The 25,576-nt window shown below is 39.7% G+C and overlaps 1 protein-coding gene across 1 annotated transcript; it reads right to left on the bottom strand.

Moving 5' to 3' along the window:
• Window positions 1–12,959: 12,959 nt before the first annotated feature.
• Window positions 12,960–24,606, bottom strand: LOC134617214 (caspase-8-like). Its single transcript, XM_063462417.1, has 11 exons — window positions 24,279–24,606; window positions 24,175–24,194; window positions 23,871–23,993; window positions 22,926–23,092; window positions 22,728–22,833; window positions 22,280–22,409; window positions 21,847–21,905; window positions 21,616–21,730; window positions 21,292–21,419; window positions 13,680–14,074; window positions 12,960–13,110 (listed from the first exon to the last, which is right to left on the bottom strand). Exons 1-11 carry the CDS (start codon window positions 24,604–24,606, stop codon window positions 12,960–12,962), a joined length of 1,722 nt encoding a protein of 573 aa, XP_063318487.1.
• Window positions 24,607–25,576: the final 970 nt, after the last annotated feature.

Below are 25,576 nucleotides of genomic sequence, written 5' to 3'. Positions count from 1 at the left end.
TGTGGTATGTAGGTGCTGTAAGTTTAAAAAGTGTCGTAAACTGGTTTATTAGGTGGGATTTTTAATCAAATAATCGTAGAAGTCACTATGAGCAGGGGGCTGATCCAAATGGGAGAAAGAATGTTTAACAAAATTCCTGATTTGTAAGTATCGAAATAAATGAGCAGAGGCAAACATAAATTTTGATTGCAAATGAGCAAATGAAGAAAAACAATTGTTTATGTAGAGGTCCTTAATAGTGTGAAGACCTAATTCTGACCAATGCTTATATACTGGGTCCATCAAGCCAGGTAAAAAAGAAAGGTTATGAGTTATGGGGGCAAAAATGGATAGGTCTGGAAGGCACAAAGCAACCCTAACTTGCTTTAAGATCCTAAGAGAACGACCAAGGACAAAATCTTTATTAAGAAGTTTGGTAGGTATGTTTGGCCTAGAAAGCAGAATAGCATTAAGTGATGTACCAAAACCGGATTTAGCGTTGTGTGCCTCTATAAAAGGCCAGGAAGGACCACATCTCTTCTGAACAGCAGGAAAAGCTGAAACATTATTCCAGAAAACCCACATTCTGGCGTTGCAAGCCCAATATTAGTGCCTGAAAACTGGGAGGCCTAATCCACCCTCAGAAGTGGGCTTCTGCAAGTTGGCCTTTGCAGTTCTATGGGGTTTATCTGCCCAGATAAAAGACATAATGATAGAATCAATAGTTTCAAAAAACGATGATGTGAAAAAGACGGGTATGTTTTCGAAGAGATGAATGCATTTAGGAAGTACCACCATTTTAATTATATTGACAATTCCAATTTAAGAAAGTGGGAGAAGTGTCCATTTATCTATCTTAGCTTTAATAACTATGAATGAGGTCCTGAAAGTTCAATTTAAATAGTAGCTTGTGGTTTCTGGGAATATTAATACCTAGGTATTTAAAGTGGCTGGTGGTGATTTTAAAGGGCAAGCTAGAGATAAAGCTGAAAAAGCCCATCTACCAGTGGCATAAAAATGGACTTGTCCCAATTAATTGGGAAACCATAGAGTTGCCCAAATGTGTTGATAAGGCGAAGCAGGGGAGGCAAAGAGAACCTGCTTCTGACAGTGTCAGAGCCACATCATCCACACATAAAGTTATGATGGATTTGACAGGACCACAGGATATACCAACAATATTAGAGCTGCTTCTAACTGCAATGGCCAGAGGCTCCATAGCTAAAGCAAAGAGCAGGGGGGACAAACAGCAACCCTGCCTAGTCCCTCGGTGAAGTAGAAACGGATGTGATCTATCAAAATTTGTCAGTGTCGATGATCTTGGTCGTGCATAAAGCATACATACCAAGGTTGTAAAATTACTACCAAAGCCAAATTTCTCAAGCATTTCCACTCAATTTGATCGAAAGCTTGTTGTGCATATAATGAAATAACAGCTGAAATTTGGAGTGTTTGTTCCATACAGTTCATTCAACAGACGACTGGTATTAGAGAAAGCAAATCTGTCTGTAATAAACGCAGTTTGAGCTCGATGAATTAATGTGCCCAAAAGTGTATTATGACGTGAAGACGAGACTTTTGCAACGATTTTTTGATCGCAATTTAATAGACTCAGCAGGCGATATGAAGCAACATTAGTGAAGACAAACGCTGGCATCATACATGCTATCAGGAAAAGAGCTCTGTGCAATGGAGGAGTTCACCATCCTGAGTAAAAGTGGAGCAATTACATCAACATGGGCTTTATAAAATTCTATGTTGAACCCATCAGGTCCACATGCTTTCCCACTTGGGAAAGAAAGAATAGCAGCTTTGATTTCAGTGATGCTAAAGTCAGCTTCAAGTGCTTGGCTAGATTCTGTAAGGGCTGGAATGTTCAGAGAGTTAAGAAAGCTAGAAAGCTCAAAGTTGGTGGTGTACGATTTAAAAGAGTAGAGTTGGCTGAAAAATTCCACAAATCTAACATTAATCAGCTTAGGGTCAGTAATTAATTCACAGGGCATTACATATGCCCTCAGTATTAGATTGGTGAAGTGCCTCCTCTAATGTTGATCATTCAGACTCAATTTGGGACAGACGATTTAATCTAGGGCAGCACGGTGGTTAGCACGGTTGCTGCACAGCAAGAAGGTCCTGAGTTCAATTCCGCCATCAGGCTGGGGTCTTTCTGTGTGGAGTTTGCATGTTCTCCCCGTGTTTGCGGGGGTTCCCTCCGGGCACTCCGGCTTCCTCCCACCGTCCAAATGCAGTTTGTGGGGATAGGTTAATTGATTAGTCTAAATTGCCCATATATGTGAATGTGGGATTGAATGTGAGCGCGAATGGTTGTCTGTCTCTGTGTGTTAGCCCTGCGACAGACTGGCGACCTGTCCAGGGTGTACCCTGCCTCTCGCCCTATGACAGCTCCATATGATAGGCTCCAGCCCCCCCCCCCCCCCCCGCGACCCTCAAAAGGACAAGCGGAAGTGAATGGATGGATTTAATCTAGTCTTTTTCAAAAATGTTTGAAAGGAGATGATCTTGCCACGCAGTACTGCCTTAAATGCTTCCCAAAGCGTCGAGTCAGAGACCCCACCATTGTCGTTGTGTTTTAAGAAATCAGAAATCTCAGTAGAAACATAAGTGGAGAAAGTTTTGTCTGACAGAAGTGTAGAATTTAATTTCCAATTGAAAGTTTGAGGCTGTAAATTAAAATCTCTTTTCATAGAAAGAGGGGCATGGTCAGAAATCAAGATTTGATGATAAGGAGAGCTGATAATATTAGGTAATAGTCTAGAATGTTTAACAAAGTAATCAATTCTGGTAAGGCTACCATGTACAGGTGAAAAAAAGAATATTGCCTGTAATTTGGATGCTGAAGCCTCCAAACGTCTACCATATTGTTCAGTTTTACCATGTTGTTCAGAACTGCCATGGATCTAGTCATAGGGGCTATTTTTGTAGATTATCTATCCAGAACAGCATCAAAACAGCAGTTAAATTCGCCACCGATTATTATATTACAGTTATTATAATCGGAAATTAGGTAAAATATTTTAGAAAAGAAGTCAGGACAGTCGAAATTAGAGGTATAAATATTTAGCAAAACTAGTGGAAAAGAGTTAACAGACCCAGAGACAAGAACAAACCTCCCACATGGATCAGTGATGACACACCCAAATATGAATGGAGTGGTTTTCCATATAAGTATACTGGCCTTGGATGTGAAAGTGGACTGGTAGACCTGCGACACCCACATTGCTATTAAACGTCTTAAACGTTAAATGTTTTAAAAAGGATCCTTGGGCACAGCTAGCATAATGGACAGGTTTTTTGATGGGGCTCCCACACAAACCCAAAGCAGAAGATGAAGCATCGCCAATTATGTTTCCAAACCAACTTCCTTCCAAGCCAGACTGGAAAATATGATGAACCATATCTTGCCTTCGGCTTCACCTGCACAAGTGCCAAGGTAGGTCTCCCCGGCAGAATTTGTTTCCCCTGCCTCGGGAGCACTCGCTGGGCTCTCCAAATCATGGACAAACAGTATCCCACATTCTTGATTTTTAGTTCACAAACACTTATAATGAATAACTACTCCTGAAATTTTGGAGATTAGCTCTTTAAACAGTAAAGTTACAGTGGGATACAAATAACATCAGGCTGATCCTGCCACAATTTGTTCCCCCTGACCAAATGGACGTGTAAGCGTGTAAAAACTTCATCATGTAAACAATAATGTGGCGCAGAGCGTGACGTGAAAAAAGACACACATTGCGTGACAAACTCCGTATTCCTCGTCCACACATAAATGCAAAGACTGAGTTTTTAAAAATCTCAGTTTTCGGTGATTCACGCCATTAATGTGTGGACGAAAGGACGAAAGGCCCAAACGCATAGAAAAAGCTGCGTTTTTAAAAATACCCTTGTAGGTGTGGATGTAGCGTAAAAGAGTTATTGTGAGTACAATAAAATAATGACTAGAATAGAATGTGTTTACATTTGCTTAGATGATAGGGTGCAGTTGTAGATTAGAAGAACAGGAAGTGATTTTTAAAGCTGTGTTTTAGATTGGGATAGCTATAGGCCTGGGTGTGTGTGATTGTGGAGAGTGAGGAATTTATTGATAGTGGGGGTCTCCCTGTCGTAAAAGATAAACAGGAAACCACAGTTTGGGGGGTGCTAGGAATCCTTCAGATCCGGCAGCTTGTCACGCAAGTTGTCGGTGGTTAGTTAGTTCCTTTCTTGTAGCTTCAAGCATATAAACACGGCTGTCCATTGTAGTAAGTGACTCTGCCTGGAGCTTAGACAGAGTTGATTCAATTGTGTCAAGGCAGTTCTCCATTGATAGCAGCTAGTATGGCAACAGTGCTCACAGAGTTTTCAGCTGAAGCTGCTTTCTGGCAGTGTGTTACGTCTTTTTTAGGTGGCATATCGTCCATCGTAGTTGATGCAGAACAATACTGCTGTTGACTAGTTAAATAAAGAAGCAGGTTGTCACGTTAATTATTGAAAAATAGGTAGAAAAGTGTGGAGCTGTGAACAGTGCGGTCTACTGCATCACTGTACATGAACGCCCCCCAAAAATTTTGCAATTTTTGAAAATAATAATAATAATAAAACAATGGCCGACAGCACTATAACCAAAGGTAGACTGGTACGTAATAAGCAAGCGAATAATGGAGAAAACCGAGATTTGAGATGGGAAACTATTCTTGAAGTACACTGACAGAGAGGAAGAGCTGCTGGTTCAGAGAATTTTGGTTGGAGAGTAATGAAACTCATAGCATCAGAATATGTGAGCTGTCGGCTCTCAGTCCTGACGGGATGTCCGTGCATGTGCCGTTGGGCCGACAACTCACAGATTCTGATGTGTCAGGTCTGTGCTTTGTGTTTACGTCTTTGTGCGGAATACGTTTATGTGCTCTCATTGGTGTTTTGGCTGTTTGGTGGTTGTTGAAATTAAAGATTTAACCTGAGATTCTGGCGTTTCTGGCAAATGCATTTATATTGAAAAATCGATTCAGGATTTAATGATTCAATATCATGTTATTCAAGCTAAAATCGATTTTAATTGGAAAATTAATAATTGAAACCCACCCCTATTTGTGAGTGATAGCGGGAGGATATCCTCTTCTTCTCTCTGGGACTGAGAACTACCGACTAGGTTGACATCTCTTAATTTGGTAAGATGTTGTCATGTTGCCGCATTTCTTTCCATTCTGTTAGAAACACTGCTCAAGGTGAAGGTGGTGGTGGTGTTTTGTCCTGGCTGACCCCACTTACACACCTGAAAAGGCTTTTTTTTTGGATGACATAGGTTTGGTAGCTGGGTGGAGTGGGACTGTGTAGACGCTTTTAGGATAGCCATCTTTCTTTTTCAGTTCAGTCAACAGAACTAAAATGTTAAACACGAGACAGCTCGTATGCTGAGTTTTTGACTTTTTCTTTGTGACTCTTTTATCGTTGCTTATTTATTTGCTGTTAGAGATGAGTTACAGGGTGGGTAAAGGCGGCCCTCTTGCTTGTTGTAGCGGGAAAGACAGTTCTGTATCTTCTGGTGCCATCACCAGTCCAGGGAGACCATCACCCTCAAATTCCTCAAAGAAGGGAGTGTAGGAGCCATATATGAGTTTTTCCTTTTTTGGATTAAGAGGGTTGGTTTAAATGCACACACTATATTGGTGCACGGTTGTGGGGCGTGACTCATGGGTGTGTATTAGATGATAAATGGCGTCTGAAGACATTGGCTTGGGCGTACCACCACAGTTCGTGTTTAAGACAGTTTGTGTTCCTCATGGCTGACGGTATGGTACATAAACACCCACCGCTAGTATGCACAGAAGACTAGGCTGAGTTAGCTAGTTTAGTTTTAATAGGCAGATTAGTGGGGGATACATTTCTCCTGTTAATTGTGTGTGTGTGTGGCCAAGGTCTATTGAAAGTCATTAAGTTGATGTTAGAATGAAGCTGTGTGGCATATTAGGTGCAGTTCAATGTTTGGATTTTGTAACGTTTTAAAGAAAAATGGAGACACACTAATTAATACAATGTGTTGATGTAGACATGTTTTTCCATAGTCAGCCAGCTCCCCAGCTGGCCCCAGTAGGTACCCCCGCTCTATGGAATCCACCAAGGCCAGGGGGCCCAGGCCCATCCAGACCGGGGCCCACGGCAGCAGCACTGACAAGCCCCATAGAACCCAGGGCGGCCCACCCGACCCCACCGCAGAGGAAACTGTACCCACCCCATCGTCCAGTCTTCTCCCAGACTACACAAGACAATAGACACCCAGGTTAACTTCATTCTCCACCTCTCCTATATCTCTCTCCTACCTGCAGAGTGAACTCCTGGAGTGCAGAGAACTCCTGCAAGGATGAAACAACCTCCCTGCCAGTTGAAGAGCCCCCCAGTTCAGCTGATGCATCAGAGGGCCCATGCGCCAGGGCTGAGCTCGTGTGCACCCACCTGCCCACAACCTCGGCGACACACCAACCAGGACCCAAGCCCCCAAAGTCCAGCCAAAGCCCCAGCCCGGAGGTAGAGCACCCCCAGAACTCCAAGCCCCCACACCCACCCCGGACCCACCCAGGGGCAGCCAGGCTACCAGGCCAGTAACCCACATCCGCCAGCACAGACCCTCCCCCAGCCCTGCTGCATGCAGCCACGAGGAAAACACCATCTAAGAGCCACCAGAGCCTCTAACCAAGTCATGACCACAACCCCTGGGTTAAGCCCTCCAGGGAAAAGGTCCCTAGGGGCTCTCCAGATGCCCATGCCCATCCCTATATATTAATTTATATAATTACTACTTGTTAAAAGTGCAGTAAATTGTACCTCTCCTTTCTCAGTTCCAAACCCATCTGCCCTTTAAGTCTGATGTCATTAGCTGTTTCTGGGTCCAAACTGCTCTTCAGTTCTCAAAGTCAAACTAGCCCTGCGTCATCACTGAGAGTAAAAGACTGTTTAAATTCTTTAATCTTTCATAAAATGCTCGATGTAGCTGCTCTACCGGGTGTAACAGTTAAGTTTAACACTGAGGCATCTATGAAAACAGGAATTATGAAGTTTAGTAAGTAAGTTTCCATTTAAATATAATATACCATGTTCTGACTTAGGATTTCTGAAAAATGAAAACGTACAGCTCTGCTATCACTTCAGACATAAATGAAGACAGAAAACTAAACAGCAGTAAAGTTTGTAATGTTACTGAAAGTTCTCTGGCCATTAATTACAAAAATATTCCTGCTACATTTAGGGCTGCCACGATTAGTCAACTAGTCATGATTACATCGACTATTAAAATCGTCAATGACTAATTTAATAGTCAACGTGTCGTTTGAAGCTTTGTAAGATCCCGAAAGACGCAGGAATAAGTAGTAGGATTTAAGAGTGTAATAACAGACTGAAACAGAAGAGGGCAGCACTGCATGTCCAGGGATGCCAGCTGCCGTTAAACCCCGAAGAAGAAGAAGCAGTGTCCGGTTTCATAGCTGTGTCCAAATTTATCTGTATCCTTCAGATCGGAGGCCGCATTTGTAGGCCAATTACATTACAGTGACGCGGCGAAGCCTGTCCAAATTCGAAGTCTCCCCCAAATGCGGCCGAAAAATGCGTCCTTCATTTCCCCAGTTTTGAAGGATGGGTTGAGTGTATCCTTCATGGCCCAACCTATCTCAGAATTCATAGCGTGGCTCAGCCAATTCCAGTTTTCAACAATGACGGCAGCTACTTAGTTTTAATATTGCTCTTTCAGGGTCACAAAATAAACTTTTAACATATTTTCAGGCGAGAATGTAGCTGTGTAAACCTCAAATATCTGCTCGGTTTATCAAGACATCACATATTTGCAAAAGTGCTCCGACGTTTTCGGAGACCCACCAGCTCGATAGCTAGAGGGTTCAAGGCTCACTAGAGCCGGCGAGAACAGCGAACTCCCGGCACATCAATTCAATTCAATTCAATTCAATTCAATTTCTTTATTGTCCCACAAGGGGAAATTAGTTCAGCAGCAGGATAAAAAATAAACAGAACAATACTTTAAAATAATAATGACAATAATAATGATAAAAAGTCCAAGGACAGTTATTTGCCATTAAGGAGACAAGATGCAGTCGGGATAAAAGAGACCTGGAGTCTTTTAGTCTTCCTCACAGGTACTCTAAAACGGCGGCCGGAGGGCAACAACTCAAACTCACTGTGAAGTGGATGGTTTAAACCAGTGGTTCTTAACCTGGGTTCGATCGAACCCTAGGGGCTCAGTGAGCCGGTCTCAGGGGTTCGGCAGAGCCTCCACCGCAGAGGTCACAGAGGTCCAGACACACCCGAATTATCGTGTAAATTTGTGATGACACGCCCCCTTCTGGCCATCACTGGCTGCAGACTGTCATGCTACACTGCTTGGCCAATCAGGGCTGCGGGGAATGTAGCGCGCGCAGTAGTCAACAGGTGAATGTAGTGGTAGTACTTCGTGTGATTTATTTTAACATTTTAATCCATACTAACTATGTCGGGCAAAAGAAGAAAGTGGTCGGACGAATATGTACAGTATGGATTCACATGTATCACGGAACATGATGGGAGTGAGCGTCCTATCTGCATGATTTGCAACGCCAAATTGAGCAACTGTAGTCTCGCACCGGCAAAACTAAAGGAACACTTCTTGAAGCTGCATGGAGACGGGGAATACAAGAACACAACACTTGCTGAGTTCAAGGTGAAGAGAGCCAGATTCGGTGAAAGGCCCACTCTGCCTGCTCTTGGATTTGTAGCCGTTAACAAACCGATCCTCACAGCATCGTACGAAGTTGCTTACCTGATCGCAAAGCAGGGCAAGCCACACACCATTGGTGAAACACTCGTGAAACCAGCTGCGTTAAAGATGGCAAATCTGATTCTCGGAACAGCGGCCGAAGGTAAATTATCCCAAATTCCTCTTTCAAATGACACCGTCAGCGACAGAATAGAAGACATGAGTAAAGACATCTTGGCTCAAGTAGTCGCTGATCTGATTTCAAGCCCGGCAAAATTCAGCCTTCAGCTCGATGAGAGCACAGACGTTGCTAATCTAAGCCAGCTTACTGTTTTTGTGGACTATGTGAAAGATGACATGATAAAAGAAGATTTTTTATTTTGTAAGCCTCTTACAACAACAACTAAGGCAGCCGATGTGAAGAAGCTTGTGGATGACTTCTTCAGAGACAACAATCTTTCATGGGACATGGTTTCTGCAGTTTGTACGGACAGAGCTCCAGTCATGCTAGGAAGAAACTCTGGCTTTGGTGCGCTAGTAAAAGCCGATGCACCACACATCATTGTGACTCATTGTATTTTGCACAGGCATGCATTGGCAACAAAAAACTTTCCTCCAACAATGGCAGAAGTATTAAAAACTGTGGTGGAATGTGTGAACTATGTGCGAAATAGTGCTCTGAGGCACCGCATTTTCAGCGCATTTCAGCTAAGAAAGCCCTGGATTTTTTTATACCATTTGTTACAACATATCTTTGCGAGCAATCCTTTTCGACGATGCTGGACATAAAAACGAAGAAAAGGAACAGACTTTTCTGTGAAAATGACATGAGACTGGCACTTGCCAAGGTGAAGCTTGCCAAAGTTTCTAGCCAAGAAAATGCTTGGCCCCCGCGGTCTTTCGCTACTCAGGTTAAACATGATATATAAGTCAGTCAGATCATTTAAAAATGTTATTGTTTGGCTTTTCTCAGTGTTTTATTTGTTCCTGAGTAAATCGGTTTGGCTGAGATTAAAGTTATAGTTTTTACCAGAGGTGTGGACTCGAGTCACATGACTTGGACTCGAGTCAGACTCAAGTCATTAATTTTATGACTTTAGACTTGACTTGAAAAAATGTTCTAAGACTTGTGACTTGACTTGGACTTTTACACCAATGACCTGGGACTTGAATTGGACTTGAACCGGTTTACTTGAAAAGACTTGATATTTCACCCCAAATATAAAATTTAACACGCATATTATATAGAAAGTGTGCACCATTAATTCAATTCATTCATTCATTTATTCAAACCACACTCCGTACTTATGTGTGCGTGAGCTGTAGCACAGCCAATCAAATTAAACAGATTTTTTTAAAAAAGAAAAAAAAAAAACGCTCAAAAATGCTGCAAGGAGTTATTTTTTTCAGGTACATAAACTATGAAGTAGTCAACAAAAAACCGAAATGCAATATGCAAAACATGCAAGAAGAGAATCACAGACAGAGATGGAACAACTTCCAACTTTGTCCGACAGTTGAAGTTGCATAAAGAACAGTAGGTGGTGCTTCTCTTTTGCTACGATGAGGTAGCTGACTTCATCTAACTAGCAAGTGTTGTCCAGGCTACGTTGGTGATACAGTTTTTTTTTAATGTGTATGATAATTTTGTCATGCATTTTTAATTCCGGTCCTACAAGCGCATCCAAGAATAACATGCAGCTTATCTCAGAACTGTCGGTGAAAATTATTCTTGGAGCTAAGTTTAATTGAGCTGCATTTTATAGAGGTGCAATTTCACAATTTGTGTATATTTTCTAAGTTCACTATTTCGTCATGTGTTGAGAAAAACAGAGATTTAAAAATCACATGGTCTAATATTTACATTTAGCATATAACTGCAACATTCTTTTTTCGTTTTTTTTTTTTTTTTTTTTAAAGACTCGAAAGGACTTGAAATTCAAAGTTTCAGACTTGTGACTTTACTCGGACTTTTACACCAGTGACTTGAGACTCGACTCTGACTTGCCTGACATTACTTGAGACTTGACTTGTGACTTGAGGATAAAGACTTGAGACTTACTTGAGACTTGCAAAACAATGACTTGGTCCCACCTCTGGTTTTTACACTGCTGAATAAATGTCAAACAGAGAAGTGATTAAACAGAAGTGTGAAATGGTAGAGAATTTACTCCAGTGTCCTGTTATATTTTAGATAGAAAGAACAGACAGCCGAGTTTATTAAACTCCACCAAGACAATCTGCAAATTTCATTAAAACTTTAATAAACTTTCATGTTGTCTTTATTTTTAGTTAGCACATACCTTAAACACTTCAACCTGTAAGCTAATGATGGTTATATAAGAGCAGACGCATGCTGGTGCAATAAGCTGTATGTTTTACGTCAAATGGACGCATGATCTGATTAGTCGACTAATCGTAAAAATAGCTACATTTATGTTCCATTTAACCCTAGAACACTATCGCTGGGTGATTTTCACCCGAGCAAATACATTTACATGATTTCTCTCTCCTGCAGCTGTTAGTGTGTCGAGGAGCCTTCACCAGGGAAGTCTCAAATGTCCCAGGAATGGGTGTATCAAAGACCAGCTTTCCAGCGTCATTATTTTTTTTTTAGGAATTTTTTGTTCTTGAATTCCAGATTTTTCTGTAATTTTGGAGCATTATTTTAGCATCCCCCATGACACTTTTTTCATTTTGTTAGACATGGCACAGTTGAAAGTAAAAGCTGACCACTCTGATTTGTCATGTGTTTGATATATTTTGATGACAAGTACTTTTAGTTGGTCATATTATATCGGGTAAAAATCACCCGGCGTTAGCGATTGTGTTACTATTTATAGCGATAGTGTTCTAGGGTTAAAGTAACCAGACACTAAACCTGAAAATGAAGTCAATCACACATGAATCCAAAGGTTACAAAAATGAAAGCAAGATGCACCTTCGGGTGGTCTTCTCCTCATGTTTAATAAGAATAAAGCATGTAAATGTAAATAAGTCAGCTTAAACTTTTTTGACTGACTTACAAATGACTCCATGTAAGATTAAAATTTAGAAAAATAAAAGATTTAGAATGATAAAAAAGACAAAAAAAATATTCCTAGGATTATGGTACTAAACCCTGAATTAATCATCCATTCCTAATTATGCTGTAAGGTGTGCTGTGGTGATTTACATGGTGATTTGTGGTGATTCTGTTGCATTCAGGTGGCAGCACAAGTTTCAGGGTGAAGCTCACTTCAGGCCTCACAGACTCATGTTAAAATGCCCAACACTACAAAAACAATAAACATGTTTACAGTTTAATTTCCCATAATAAGGCCAGTTATAAGACATTCACTGTATACTTGAATAAAAAAGGGCTGAAGAATTTGGAAAAATTAAACACCAAATCCAAAATTTAGAATTCAAATATAAAGAAAAACAACAGCAATCATTCCTTTTTTTTAAAAAAAAGGATCATTTTTAATAATTTTCTATTATTATATTTCACTTTGTTTTGAGTCATTAAGTGTACAAGTTTATTTGTTGTGTATCATACACAGGACCTAATAAAATATCACACATTTCTATAATTAAAAGGGATTCAAAACAATACATATGACAGTGAAATTTTCCTTTTTTATTTATTTATTGAATTCATGTTTCAAATGAAAGTCATTTGTTTATAATAATTGTCACCATATTTTACTACTCATATGTAATTTAAAAAATATTGGACTTAACATGTATCTGTAATTAGTGTTAACAAGTTACAGGATGGATGCTTGAAAGTCTGAAACCAGAGCATATAGAAGGTGAAGGAGTCTGGTTCCCCCTAAGGTGACGTAGAAAAGTTATTGCTGATTTAATTAATTTAATTTAATCTCTTCACAACTTTAAATATAGGTTACAGGCATTTCTGCCTTTATGGAAACACCTATAAAAACACGTTAATATATATTTTAGTAATCACCTCATTGCCCATTCAATGACATGTACACATTAAATAGTAATATAAATGAGTTCTGAAATGTGGAGAAATGGTTTGTAAAACAGATGACTACCGCTTAATTACAGTTGATTCAGTAGCGTATAATTATGTGGCAGAAAAAAAAGAGAAATCTATTTCAGAAACTAAATTTTATATACCATGATGTTTTCTTTGATTCTTGAGATGATATGAAAATACAAATTCATTCATACATATGTGCAACACACACAGTTGAATATGCTGTAAATCAGACTCATTGCAAATCTGGGACTTATTTTAGTCACAGCCGGGTGACACAGATTTGAGGACAAGCTTCTTGGTGAGAGTGTATCTGGGCTCTGGCATTTGTTTGTGGAATAAAAACTCTCCTTTGCTGACCTCCCTGTTCACACGTGTCAGGACAGTGAGGATATCATCCATCTCCTGACTGCAAGGAAAACATCGGAAACACACTAAAAATTACATCTTGAATTTTTGGAATATTTGAAACATTGTGCTTTCTGATGTTCTGATCACCATGAGCAGACCTACAGATATGCACACAAATATAGTTTTATAAATATCTTTTTTCCATTGCACAAACTATGAAAAGTACAGTTTATAACAGTGTGCTATAAAGATCTCAGATTTGTCAGTATAAACACGACAGTTGTGCCTAAGTAAAGTACACATAAAATTAGGCTTACTTAAAATATTTTCTGTATATCATCAAATAAATTGTGAAATGTGTCATATGTTACCGTGAAATTGCAATGAAATATTGTGTAATTCATGTATATCCATGTTTTAACCTTTGTTTGCAGTGCAAGAATACAAAACGGCACAAAAAGCAGCCCCATTTATAACTAAGTAATTCAGATTTGACTGATTCATTAGGTTTGGGTAAATGATCATCATTATGGCACATGTTACGACTGACTTAGGGTCAAGTGTGGTTTTAAATTTCTTCCAGAGTAGCATTGTATGCTCTTAAACTCTTTATAAGGTGTCTCTCACCTTTCTGCTGATCTTGTCAGCTGCCTGCACAGCTCCTGGATGTAAATGGATCCTGTGAGTGTATTTCGAAATGACGTGAATTCCTCCACGGTGGCCATGCCTATCAGAAAGTCTGCTTCTGAAGGCACTGTCTCGAACTGTCTCCCCATGTGTGAATTTCCTTCCATTAAGAATTGTGTCTCCCTCGCATCCTCTCCTGGTGTTGTGGTGCAGGGATAGTATCCTTTCTGGTATCCATCACCCTGAGGTCCGTCAAAGAAAAAGAGTTTGGGCTTCCCTGCCAAGGTTGGGGCTCTTCCACTTGTAAAGGGGAGCATCAGCTCTTTCAGGGACACCCTGGTCTCATCGGTGCCAAAGACACACCCCTTTTCTCCATATGAAAGCACGCATACCACCTTAAATCAGAGGCATATGGCATAGGTATGGTGTTAAGGACAAAAAATACAAAACGACAGATGGTAGAGGATTTTGTGAACAAGATACTGCAAGATAACTATAACATATATATATATATATATATATATATATATATATATACATATATATATATATATATATATATATAGTTCTGTGTGTGTTCTGTCTGTGTGTGTATATATATATACACACACATCTACATATACATATATATATATATACATATATATACATATATTCTTAACCCCTTAGAGGGGTTAAGAATATATGTATATATATATACATATATATACATATATTCTTAACCCCTTAGAGGGGTTAAGAATGGTTATCATAAAAAAAGAGAAACCCTGTTTGAGAATATCACATAATTACAATCGTTGTGATAAAGCTGATATTAAAGAAAATAAAGTGAAATTAAATGTTTGTCATATTGGCTTTAACCGCTTACCCTGCCAATTCAAATTTTCTCTTCCTACTGCAGAGAAATGAAATTGCATGGTGAATGAAAATTTACAATACACTTGTCAGTTAGGTTTGTTTTTAATGACAGTTGTAAAACGTGTCGCTATGAATATTTTTCTTCCTTCCTTTCATGGAACCAATGGATCCTATGCTAGGACATGTAATGAATGAAGCATGGAACCGCCTTTTATTAGTGTTTAGAGAACCAGATCTTATAATGGCTGCTGAGCAGATACTTCTGGCTCATTTCTCACTGTCAGAAACCTTCCTAAGTAAATCTGACTTTTTGAATGTAGTCAGTGTTTGAGTGGTACTGGGCAACTGTGGCATTCATGATCACAGTTGTTTGGTCCATGGCAGTAGTCATCAGATTTAGAATAACCTCATGATGGCCTTTGGTGATATTCCACCTTTTGAAAAGTGGAGTTGAAATCAGTTTTCATAGCTCATGTAACATATGCCTGTTTACTGTTAAATACAGTTGGTAAACTCTCCAAAGCCCAGGTCAGGTCATAACAGCCTCTCACCCACCCCCAAATCTATTGGCTATTACTTTGAAGCAAGTTCTTTCCCCCCTTCACCTCTATACCAGATCTTATGAACTAGAGGAATATATATAAAATGATAGAGGCGCACAATAGGGAGGCAAACATTGGAGAACAAAGTGCTTGGAAGTAGTGCAAAGGATTTAATCTGAGTATAGAGTATCATTAGTCTGAGTTATGTGGATTACTAGGACCATGAGTCAGATTGGTGAGGCGGGTGGGCAGGGGTGGGCTGTGGGGGAATAGTGTTTGTTAACAGTCTGAATGGCCCAGGGGTAAAAGCTCTTTGCAAGTCTGGAGATGTACGACCTGATTGACCTTGACAAGAGAGCAGCGGGTCAAACAGGTGGTGCAAGGGGTCACCTGTGATGGCCCTGGTTTTCCTGAGACAGGAGGAACTGGCAATGACCTCTAGGAGTGGCAGAGAGCAGCCAATGATTTTTGGGGGAGCGGTGTTAATTGCCCCATGTGCTACTTTTCTTTTCTTAGCAGTGGCCCCTGCATACCAAACACCTAGGCATTGCCAAAGCACACGCTCCACTGAGGAGCAGTAGAAGGCCAGCAGCAGTTTCTGGTCCAGGACATAGAGGAAGTGCAGCCGCTGCTGGGCCTTCTTTGCCAGAGCATTTGTCTTGTGGGTGCAGGTGAGATCAGTGGAGATGTGGGTGCCCAGAAACCTGAACATGGAGACAGATTCCACCTGTTCTCCATTTATAATGAGAGGAGATTGGACCCGTTTGTGCCTCCGGAAGTCCATGATAAATTCTTTTGTTTTAAGGACGTTCAGCTTCAGGCCAAGTCAGACTTATGTTGGGTTAGGAAGTTGGTTAGGAAGTCTTTGATCCAGGAGCAGGTGGCAGGGGGGATCTGAAGGTGGTCCAGTTTGGTGGTAAGAATATCTGGCATTATGATGTTAAAGCTAGCAAGCCTTGTTACCAAGGAGCATTCACAAACCATAATGATGGATAGGTGTAGCTTTGTTGTTAGTAGTAGTAGTGATTGTTATATCACCTGTTCGCTTACAGAATGTTGTGGTCACTGATTTTTTTCGATGGATTTTTAAGGATTTTGATAACAAATAAAGGAGTCTTAAATTGAAACTTTTACATATGTTTGAACAGCAGGTGCGTCAACATTATTCCCCTATTCAGCTGCTCGGCGACTCAAAGGTGTGACAGTTGCCAACAGTGTTTGGCAAGTTACTTTGAAAAAGTAATTAGTTATAGTTACTAGTAACTTCTTTAAAAAATAACTAGTTAGTAACTAAGTTACAATATTTAAAAAGTAACTAATTGGCAGGAAAAGCCAGGGTATAACTGGCTACTTTTTATTTTACTTATACCTTTCACCTTTAAAAACTATTTATCTTGTTTGTTATCATTCTTTTCAGCACAACCTTACATGCTGGACTTTACAGTTACTTTCTCATTTTGACATACTGTATTAACACAATTAAGCTAAAATGAGACTAAAAACATAAAATCAGAGTAGAAAAAAGTTATATTTTTACTGTATCAACCACAAACATTAACTAATCACTTTCATAACTTTAAATACAAATATTAATTGTCAATTTTAAAACCCTATGCACAAGTTTTGCAAACAACAGTTGTACACATTTATTTACCTAAAAAAAGTTTGTTTGTTTTTTATAACCATTTCAAACAGTAAATAGTTTGAAATTGTGTTCATGGGGTTCTACATCAAATAAGATGAAACACAACCTATTTGTGCGATTTCAAAAAAGAATTTCTGTCCAATATAAGATAGAACAGCGGTCCCCAACCTTTTTTGCACCACGGACCGGTTTATGTCCGACAATATTTTCACGGACTGGCCTGTCGATACTCGATCTGTACCGGAAACCCAATCCATACCACACATGCCCAAATCTTACATCACTTCCTCTCTTTGCCAACATTGCAACAGTTAATATTATTGAAATGCAGCGCCCAGTTAGTTCCTAGCATTTCTCAACAGTTCTGCCTCCTTTTCGACTGCCTGGGACATTTAAACAATGGATACCTCTGTATACAAACAAATTCATGCTTTTTTCATATAATATACCAGCCAAGAAGTCGTAATGAGCTTTGTTTTGTTTAATTATCAAGGATCTGACATTATTTTGATTAGCTCAAAGTTGCCTAAATCAAAGTTCCATAAATTACATTTGTTAAAAAAAAAAAGCTTTTTATTTCCATCAATATCTTGTGTTCTGTCTCTTTTTCTCTCAATCTGAGTTGTAACACATCCTCTCTACCTGTATCTGTTGTTCATGCTCTTGAAATCAGTTGTTTGTGTTCAGTATTGTTACAGTAAACCTGTGAAAATTATAAAGTGGTCCTGTGTAATTTTATATCAATATATACATATAAGTGTGGGTAAATCTCGATTTAACAAATTGTTAACCTAAGAGTACCCTTTTAAAAATATTTTCAAACATTAATTTTGCAACATTATGAAAATGAACACTAGGGGGTTACAAAGAATTCAAAGTTATTTCAAGACAAAGTGGCAAACCAAGAAATCTAACACAAAAATACAAAGTAACCCAATTTTAGGTGATGAGCCACATTGGATTTTGTGCAACAACTATATTATATTTTATATTAGAAAAACATTCCTAGGATATGTGGTGCAAATTGAGAATATCTGCTGTATTACAATAATAAATTTTCAGCTTTTAAATCAAAATATAGCCTATTGTGTGTAAAAATTAAAAATTTGTAATGCGCGACCTGAAGATTCATGAGCCAGATTAAGTGTTTCCTGACAATTGACAGTGATAGCGGACATCATCATCACAATTCCAATCAATCCTCTCCACACAGACAAGCATAAACACACTCGGCTATCACTAAATCAAATGTAACACGCATACACAAACACGATTTGTAATGACACAAGTTCAGTTTACATTAGGCCTCATTCGCTCGGTCAGCAAGTGGCGGTATCCTCGTACACTGGGGAGTAAACTGCCATTAAACGAAACAGAACAAGAAGAGAACTTCTGCACATGTGCGGTACGGATCTGTAGGGTCCGACTTTGCACATGCGCAGTAAGGATCGGGGCATCCTGATCCGCAACTTTCTTTCTTTTTTTCTTTTTTGTCTACATTATATTGAAATGTTTCATTATTGCAAACATTTTTAGAAATACTTATTATTCTTAACATTTTAACAGATACTCTGACCCGTACCTATCGTAAAATGCTTCGAGCGGAACTGGACGCCTTTTGCACGGTACAGATCGGGTTTCTGGTACGGATCTGGTAGCAACAGGGCCTTTAAGGTGTCACAGATAAATATAACAAAACCAGTACCGGTACAAAAAAAAATTATTCATAACACACGGGAAAAGACCCAGGGAAACTGAGTTAATGATAAAAAATAACAATAAAAACAAAAACTGATAAAAGAGCTGAAAACCATAAATTTCACACCCGAACCTCAACTCTCGCGGCCCGGTACCAAACGACTCAGGTACCGGTCTGTGGCGTGGGGATTGGGGACCGCTGAGATAGAACATCACAGGCCTGATAACCTGCAGGCCTGACAGCAGGTGGTGTATCACTTCTTCTCTTTTCCACCTGGAGACAGCGTTTACATTGCAGTCTGCTTTTGATGGCTTTTTGGCAGCAACTGTAACATTCAGCAGTCACCACATTGTTCTGACACACAAAATAAAACTATTGACTAAACAACACACTAACTATACAACACAACACACTAACTACACACACTAAATGTCACAAATCTCTCACATTTCAAAATTCGCTCTCTCTCTCCGTCATTCCTAAAACTTCCCACTCTTCCTAAACAACAAATGCCATGTTGCCATATGATTTTTATTTATTTATTAATTTTTTATTGGTCGACATGGTGTATTTTTCCAGTGGATTTTTTGTTGTTGTTTGTTTGTTTGTTTGTTTTTTGTCGTAAACAGGGAGTGCTTGCTAGCGCTGTCCTTAAACAGTAAGCGTGACGATAGTATTCATGATAAAAAAAATTTTTTTTCATGATTCTAGTTTTTCGTGGCCTATCAACAGTTTAAAAACAGGTATATAGCATCTTGTTGCTATGTCATCTTAAATTGGTCATGTGATTCGTTTACCACGACTACTTTATTCTTCCTCAACCAATCAGCAGCACTCGTGCCATTGTTTCGCCCCCCTCCTCAGCTCCCGGTGAGAATAAGACAGCTTCAACCATCTGTGTGTTTAAAAAGTAGTAACGCACCGCATTTTCTTGTTAGTGACGGCGTTGTAACGATAGAAAGATTAATAGTTACAGAAAAAAAGTAACACTGTTACTTTTAATGTCCTTATCCCCATCACTGATTGCCAATAAACTGTATGCAAATACTTGCTATTAGTGTCATAGCAGGGTGCTGGTTTCTTCTGAGTTTCTCTATTTTCTTCAACCTAGTGCTGGCATTGGCTTCCCCTTTTGGGTGGACCCTTGGATTTTCTGTTCTTCAGCTGGAAGCCACCTGTTTGTCATTTGCTTAATCAACTTCAGTTCAAAAGAACCACCTGCTCCATCCAGTTTCTGCCAGTCTGCCTTTAAATGAATGGTAATCAGACCTAAAACTTGTTTCCTAGTGGTTTACTCGTGTTCATGTTTTTTCTTGTTTTCAGTTTTCCTTCTGTTGGCTGAAGAGCCCTTTGTCTCCATTTACTGCAGTCAGTCAAGCAAGCTGGTTTGTTAACCAAATCCACATGGATAATTCTACACTCAGCCTCCAACAACCTGCAAACCCTCTATTATAAGAAGTAAGCTTCTTCTTATCCTCTGCTCCTTAAATAATTATCTGTGTGACTTCTGTGGATCCTGTGTGTCCTCCCTTAGTGAATTTAACCCTTCCGGATCTGGAAAAAATTCCTGTGCTATTGACACAACTCCTCAATACTTCTATCCTTTTTTGTAAAACTGTGATATTTGTCTCTTTTGCCTCTGAATTTGGGTGCTTTTTTGGTAATCAGCCACATGGCCATGACAATTAATGCTAATGAGTAAAATAATACAAGGCTGTCACTCGACAAAGCCGGTGCATAGACCTTATAGACAATCTGCTAGCATAACTTACTGTGAGGCACAGAATCTGTCAAATAATTCATTTAAAAATGCTCCAAAAGGCAACCAAACTGCAAATATCATTAAAAGGTCCAGTTCAGTGACTAAAATTCGCATGAAGCTTAGCAGTCAGCTGCTGTTATCCACCTGTCACTCAAAGCAGTCACACCTATAATAAAAACATAATTTTAAGCGTAACATTTTTAGCTCTGGATATTGCTGCTTTTAATCGCCACACAAACATGACAGCCAAAGCTCGTGACCACAGCTGAGGATAAGGGACGTAACACGACCAGTAAATTGAGAGCTTCACTTTTACATTCAGCTCTCTTCACCACGACGAACTAGTACATCACTGCAGCTGCAGCACCAATCCATCTGTCAATCCATCATGAACAAGACCCGGAGATACTTAAACTCTTCCACTTGGGGCAGGAACTCATCCCTGACCCAAAGTGGGCACCTTAATGAAGCCAACAGAATCACATGCTCTGCAAAAAGTAGAGATGAGATTCTGAGACCACCCAAGTGACCACCCACCACTTGGCTACACCTAGAAAATCTGTCCATAAAAATTATGAACAAAATTGGTGACAAAAGGCAGATTGGGCGGAGTCCAACACCCACCTGAAACACCCTGAGGGACACCGTTGAATGTCTTCTCCAAGTCCACAAAACACATGTAGACTGGTTGGGCAAACTCCCATGCACCCTCAAGTATCCTTAAGGGGGTAAAGAACTGGCTTCCTAGCCACACCTTGGATCTTCTGCTCATAGGGGCTTCTAAATGGCTCTTTGTCTGGTCCCTCACCCATGGCCAATTTCCAATGGGAGAACTACCAGGGGACACCCCCCCGCCCACCACCACACCCACCCCCGCGATCCCTGGAACACAAACCCCTTCACCACCATAAGGTAGCAATTCAAGGAGGTGTTTTTGAATCGCTCTTTGTCTGGTCCCTCACCCAGGACCAGACGAAGAGCAGAATTTGCCATGGGAGATCTTACCAGGGGATCACTCGGACACACAATCCCAGAGATATAAAATAAATTAAGAATATAGAATGGTTGTTGAGGATACAATTCTGAAGAGGTATGAATTTACTCACCAAAGCATCATCATTCACAAAATTCCTCTTGCTGTACATTCTTATTTCATTTAGCATTTGTGCTGCAGTCAGGTTGTTGTGTATCAGCACTTTAAAGCCAAAGAGCGTGAACACTGTGTTCAGAGCATCTTTGCCACATAGAAGAGAAACAAATTAACGTTTAGCAGTAGATTACATGACCAAAAAATATATGATCCATATGTGCAGTAATTGTTACAGAGTTCAGTAGCTCCTAGTTAAAACAGTCATACATAAATCAGGTTTATGTATGACCCATATCATGATATCATGTATCATGATATGGTTTGAAGGTAAGAACTCTACCTGCATCCTTCTGAGTTCCTCTTCGATTCTTCAACAGATATGTTCCTGTGAAGATGTCATTTTTGAAGACTACACATAAACCATGAGATTTATGAGTCAAAGTGTAGTATTCTGACTACAGGACACAAACAAAGCAAATTATGAATTATATTAATGTAAAGAAATATGAATAATAAATATTACTGTTCTGACAAAAGAATGAATGAAAGCATAAAAGCCTGTATGGACTACCTGATCAGGAAGAGAGATGGGCTGTGGTCGTGCATCAGTGTAAATAATCTCTCCTCTGCCTTGAGTACATAAGAATAACATAGGAATTTATAAAGTAGGATTTTCTAAAAAATAATTACAAATATTTTTAAACAGAGAAACCTACAGCTGGGCTGAGTTTCAGTTACAGACAGAGGAAGATGGGATTCATGGGTGTCAAAAAACCTCTGTGGGAATAAACATCACAGTGATCAGCAAGCTGACACACAGAATTAAATATTCAGAAACACACACATAGACAGACATGGTTGTCAATACTGACATTAGGAGGTAACATCTGCTGCTGCTGCTGGGGGACTCCTGTAACGAGTACAATCATTTGATGATGTTCACAGAAACACACTGTTTACATCTAAATGTTTTTCTGTGGTAAAGTGAAAAATGTCTCTCAAACCTTGAACGTAGTTCTCTACAATCATTGCCAGCTCTTGATCAAACTCTTGGAGTACTTCATGCAACACACTAACATTTGTGTCTGATATTAAATCTTTCTTTTCCATCTCAGCAAACACATCCAGCGCTGTCTGGAATTAACAGCAAAGATGGTTTTAGTTCACAGAGGCTCTGCAGCTACACTATAAATCTATCAACTGCTTCACAGCAAAATGCTACTCAAATGCCAGTTTAAAGATGTGTGCCTTTAGCTGTTTTATGAACAAGTCAGCTGGGTGCACAGATCATAGACTGAAGGGCTCTGTGACCTTTAGTTTTTAGTTTAGATTTAGGGACGGATGTGCTTAGAATAAGAGTGAGTGATCGCTACTTAATGACTACATCTTGTAAATGTAGGTGTGGTGAGTTAATTTTTAAAGAGCTGGAAAGGTGTGCGGGTGTTATCTCACATTGCATTGATCCAGTTTTCTTTTAGCCAGCTTTGATCTCAGTAGAAACTTCATAATTATGAGATTCTCATTATTCATAGAGTCATATATTTTGTACAGCATCACCCTAACAAAATAAGAAAAAAGAAAAATGTAAAATAGTATTTAAGTACCAACTATTACTATATCATGTTAAAGTCAATGTAGGACAGCTTTCACCTGTACTGTGACAGAACAGGATTCTCATCTGTGTCCTTCGATCGTCTGCTATCTATGCCCAGGGACCTGACAAGATCTACTCGATCAATAGTTGAGAGAAGCTGAAAAAGGAAATGATCGTTCTGCAGGACACTTAATCTTGAGAACAGTTCTTTGGTATTAGTGATCTGTAGGAGGAAAAAAACACTTTAGAAAATCTATCAGTGAATATGAACATTTCTAGGCTATCACACTGTCAGTCCCACCAGGGGCACATCTATAAACATGTCAGTAAAAAAAAGGGGTGGAGAAAGATAACAGTATAGAACAGGCGTCTCAAACTCCAGTCCTCGAGGGCCGATGTCCTGAAACTTTTCCATGTGTCCCTGTTGTAACAGACCTGAATAAAATTAGTCAGTCATTAGCAAGACTCTATAGCAGGGGTGTCGAACTCCAGGCCTCAAGGGCCGGTGTCCTGCAGGTTTTAGATGTGTCCTTGATCCAACACAGCTGATTCAAATGACTAAATTACCTCCTCAAGCTGTCTTGAAGTTCTCCAGAGACCTGGTAATGAACTAATCATCTGATTCAGGTGTTTTGACCCAGGGTGTTATCTAAAACCAGCAGGACACCAGCCCTTGAGGCCTAGAGTTTGACACTGCTGCTCTATAGAAATTGACTGCATGCTGAGCCATTTGATTTATGTTACAGCAGCTCATGAGTAATTGAACATGGTGCAATAAAAGTACCTTTAGAAGTACATTTTCCAAAAACTTACATTTACTTAAATTTATTTGAGTAGGGTTAGGGGTTGCCATTTCAGCATGCAGTCAAGTTCTATACTCTTGCTAATGACCTACTAATTTTATTCAGGTGTGTTGCAACAGGGACACATGGAAAAGTTTCAGGACATCGGCCTGGAGGACTGGAGTTTGAGACCCCTGGTATAGAACGTGCAGCACTGACCCCTTTCAGATGATGTCTGCCAACAACATCACGACACAGGAAGCAAAGTGCTGCGACCTCAGAAGAGTCCAGCGCCTCTTCTATAGAGGACGACCTGCTCCCACCAGCACAGGCCTGGAGGGACTAATAAATACAAAAACTTATTACCATAGGCTATATGAATGTATCAACAGTCTCTGAGATGACCCTATGTTACATCTCCTGCAATATAATGTGAAGGAAACTGATTAAATTGCACATTATCTCTCTGACACAAATGTTGTCACTTATTGAGCTGCTCTGCCTTCCAGAAGTAGGACCTCACCTCCATTTGACTGGAGCCATCTTGTGAGGAAATCAGAGAGAAACAGAGTTACACATCCAACCAGAATATGATCTCAGAAACAGCATTTCTGTGTGTGTAATTACCATGCTGAAGTAAAGAAGCTTGGTCAGGTAGAAACAGGGTGTCATTATGTAAGTCCTTCAGCTGAGGGAAAGTACTTTTAATGTTTTCATCAGTTTGCAGGAGGTTCAGAAAAGCTCTGCAGGTATCGTCTCCTTTACTCATGATCTTATCCACGAGCTCAACAACGTGTCCCTCCACATCTTCCCTGTTGATACTTTTAAGGTTGTTGTACTCCTGTTCAGTGATCAGCTCCTTCTCATAAACTTTGTTGAGGATCAGCCTGTAGTCTCCGGACAGAATCGTTTGGATGGCTGTTTTATTTCCCCTCACAACGTCTTTGGCAGACATGCTGAGTCTGCATTACAGACATTTACACAGTTTAAGTATCACAATTGTAACTAACAGCAGCAAGATGCAGGTTTTATTATCTTATGAAAGTCTTAATTTTAAATGTAATAGTTATTGCATGTTACCTCTTTTGGTGTCCTTGAGAGTGTGCACAGATGATTCAGTGGCCCTGCTTCACTCTATTATGTCCTGGAAAAGAATATACAACTCCTCAAAGCAAATACTTTCATTTATCTGTAAGCTACTGTATTTGCTGCAATAATTAATAATGGCTTAAAAACAAAGCTATCATTTTGCAAGAAATGTGAATGTGCTTGAGTGATAATTTCATGTGTGCCCTGTAGAAGACTTCTTAGCTTAAATTGTGCATTACAACAACCTGTTGGGAACAATTTGTTCAGACATAAACATTGATGCCGTAGTACTGCAAAATCAGACATGGTTGTAATTTCTATTCAAATTGTAGCTGTATGAAATGTATGACAGTCCATTAACCAAATAATTCAGATCTTTTCTGTTTAAAATGTTAAGTGACAGACAAAATAATAATACTATTGATAACAAATATATTTTGCTTATATAACTGTTTTTGCACCATCAGTACCTATCAAAGAGGAAGCAGGCTGGACCTGTAGTGCATAACTACTCTCTCCTACAATCAAGTTTATGGGGATTTTTTGTTTTGTTTTTTCAAAGATAATAATTGAGAGAATAACTAATAACCAGGGTGACTTCTGAGAGGTTTTCTCCTTCCTACTAAAACATCTAAAACATAAAAGGGGATATATATTTCCTCAGGCTGCTTGTCCCCATCTTCCAGGTTTGGCCCCATGCTATAAAGCACACATCCAGACCTACCATGAAGTAGATCATTTCCCTAGCAGGCGGCACCTGCATGAGTCAAGCTGTAACTATCACCAGTTAATACAGGCTTGTTTCCTAAATGACCTTAACAGGCTGGAAGGAAAGG

The sequence above is a fragment of the Pelmatolapia mariae genome, linkage group LG18, assembly GCF_036321145.2.
Source record: "Pelmatolapia mariae isolate MD_Pm_ZW linkage group LG18, Pm_UMD_F_2, whole genome shotgun sequence".
In the NCBI taxonomy this organism is placed as follows: domain Eukaryota; kingdom Metazoa; phylum Chordata; class Actinopteri; order Cichliformes; family Cichlidae; genus Pelmatolapia; species Pelmatolapia mariae.
This window is presented reverse-complemented; position numbering and strand designations above follow the sequence as displayed.

Coding starts and splice junctions, on each gene's coding strand:
- LOC134617214 (XM_063462417.1), bottom strand. CDS start 24,606: ATGTCTGCCAAAGACGTTGTGAGGGGAAATAAAACAGCCATCCAAACG. Junction 23,093..23,870: donor GCAGACATCATCTGAAAGGG/GTCAGTGCTGCA, acceptor TTCCTCCTACAG/ATCACTAATACCAAAGAACT. Junction 14,075..21,291: donor TTGTGAATGATGATGCTTTG/GTGAGTAAATTC, acceptor CTCTGATTTAAG/GTGGTATGCGTGCTTTCATA.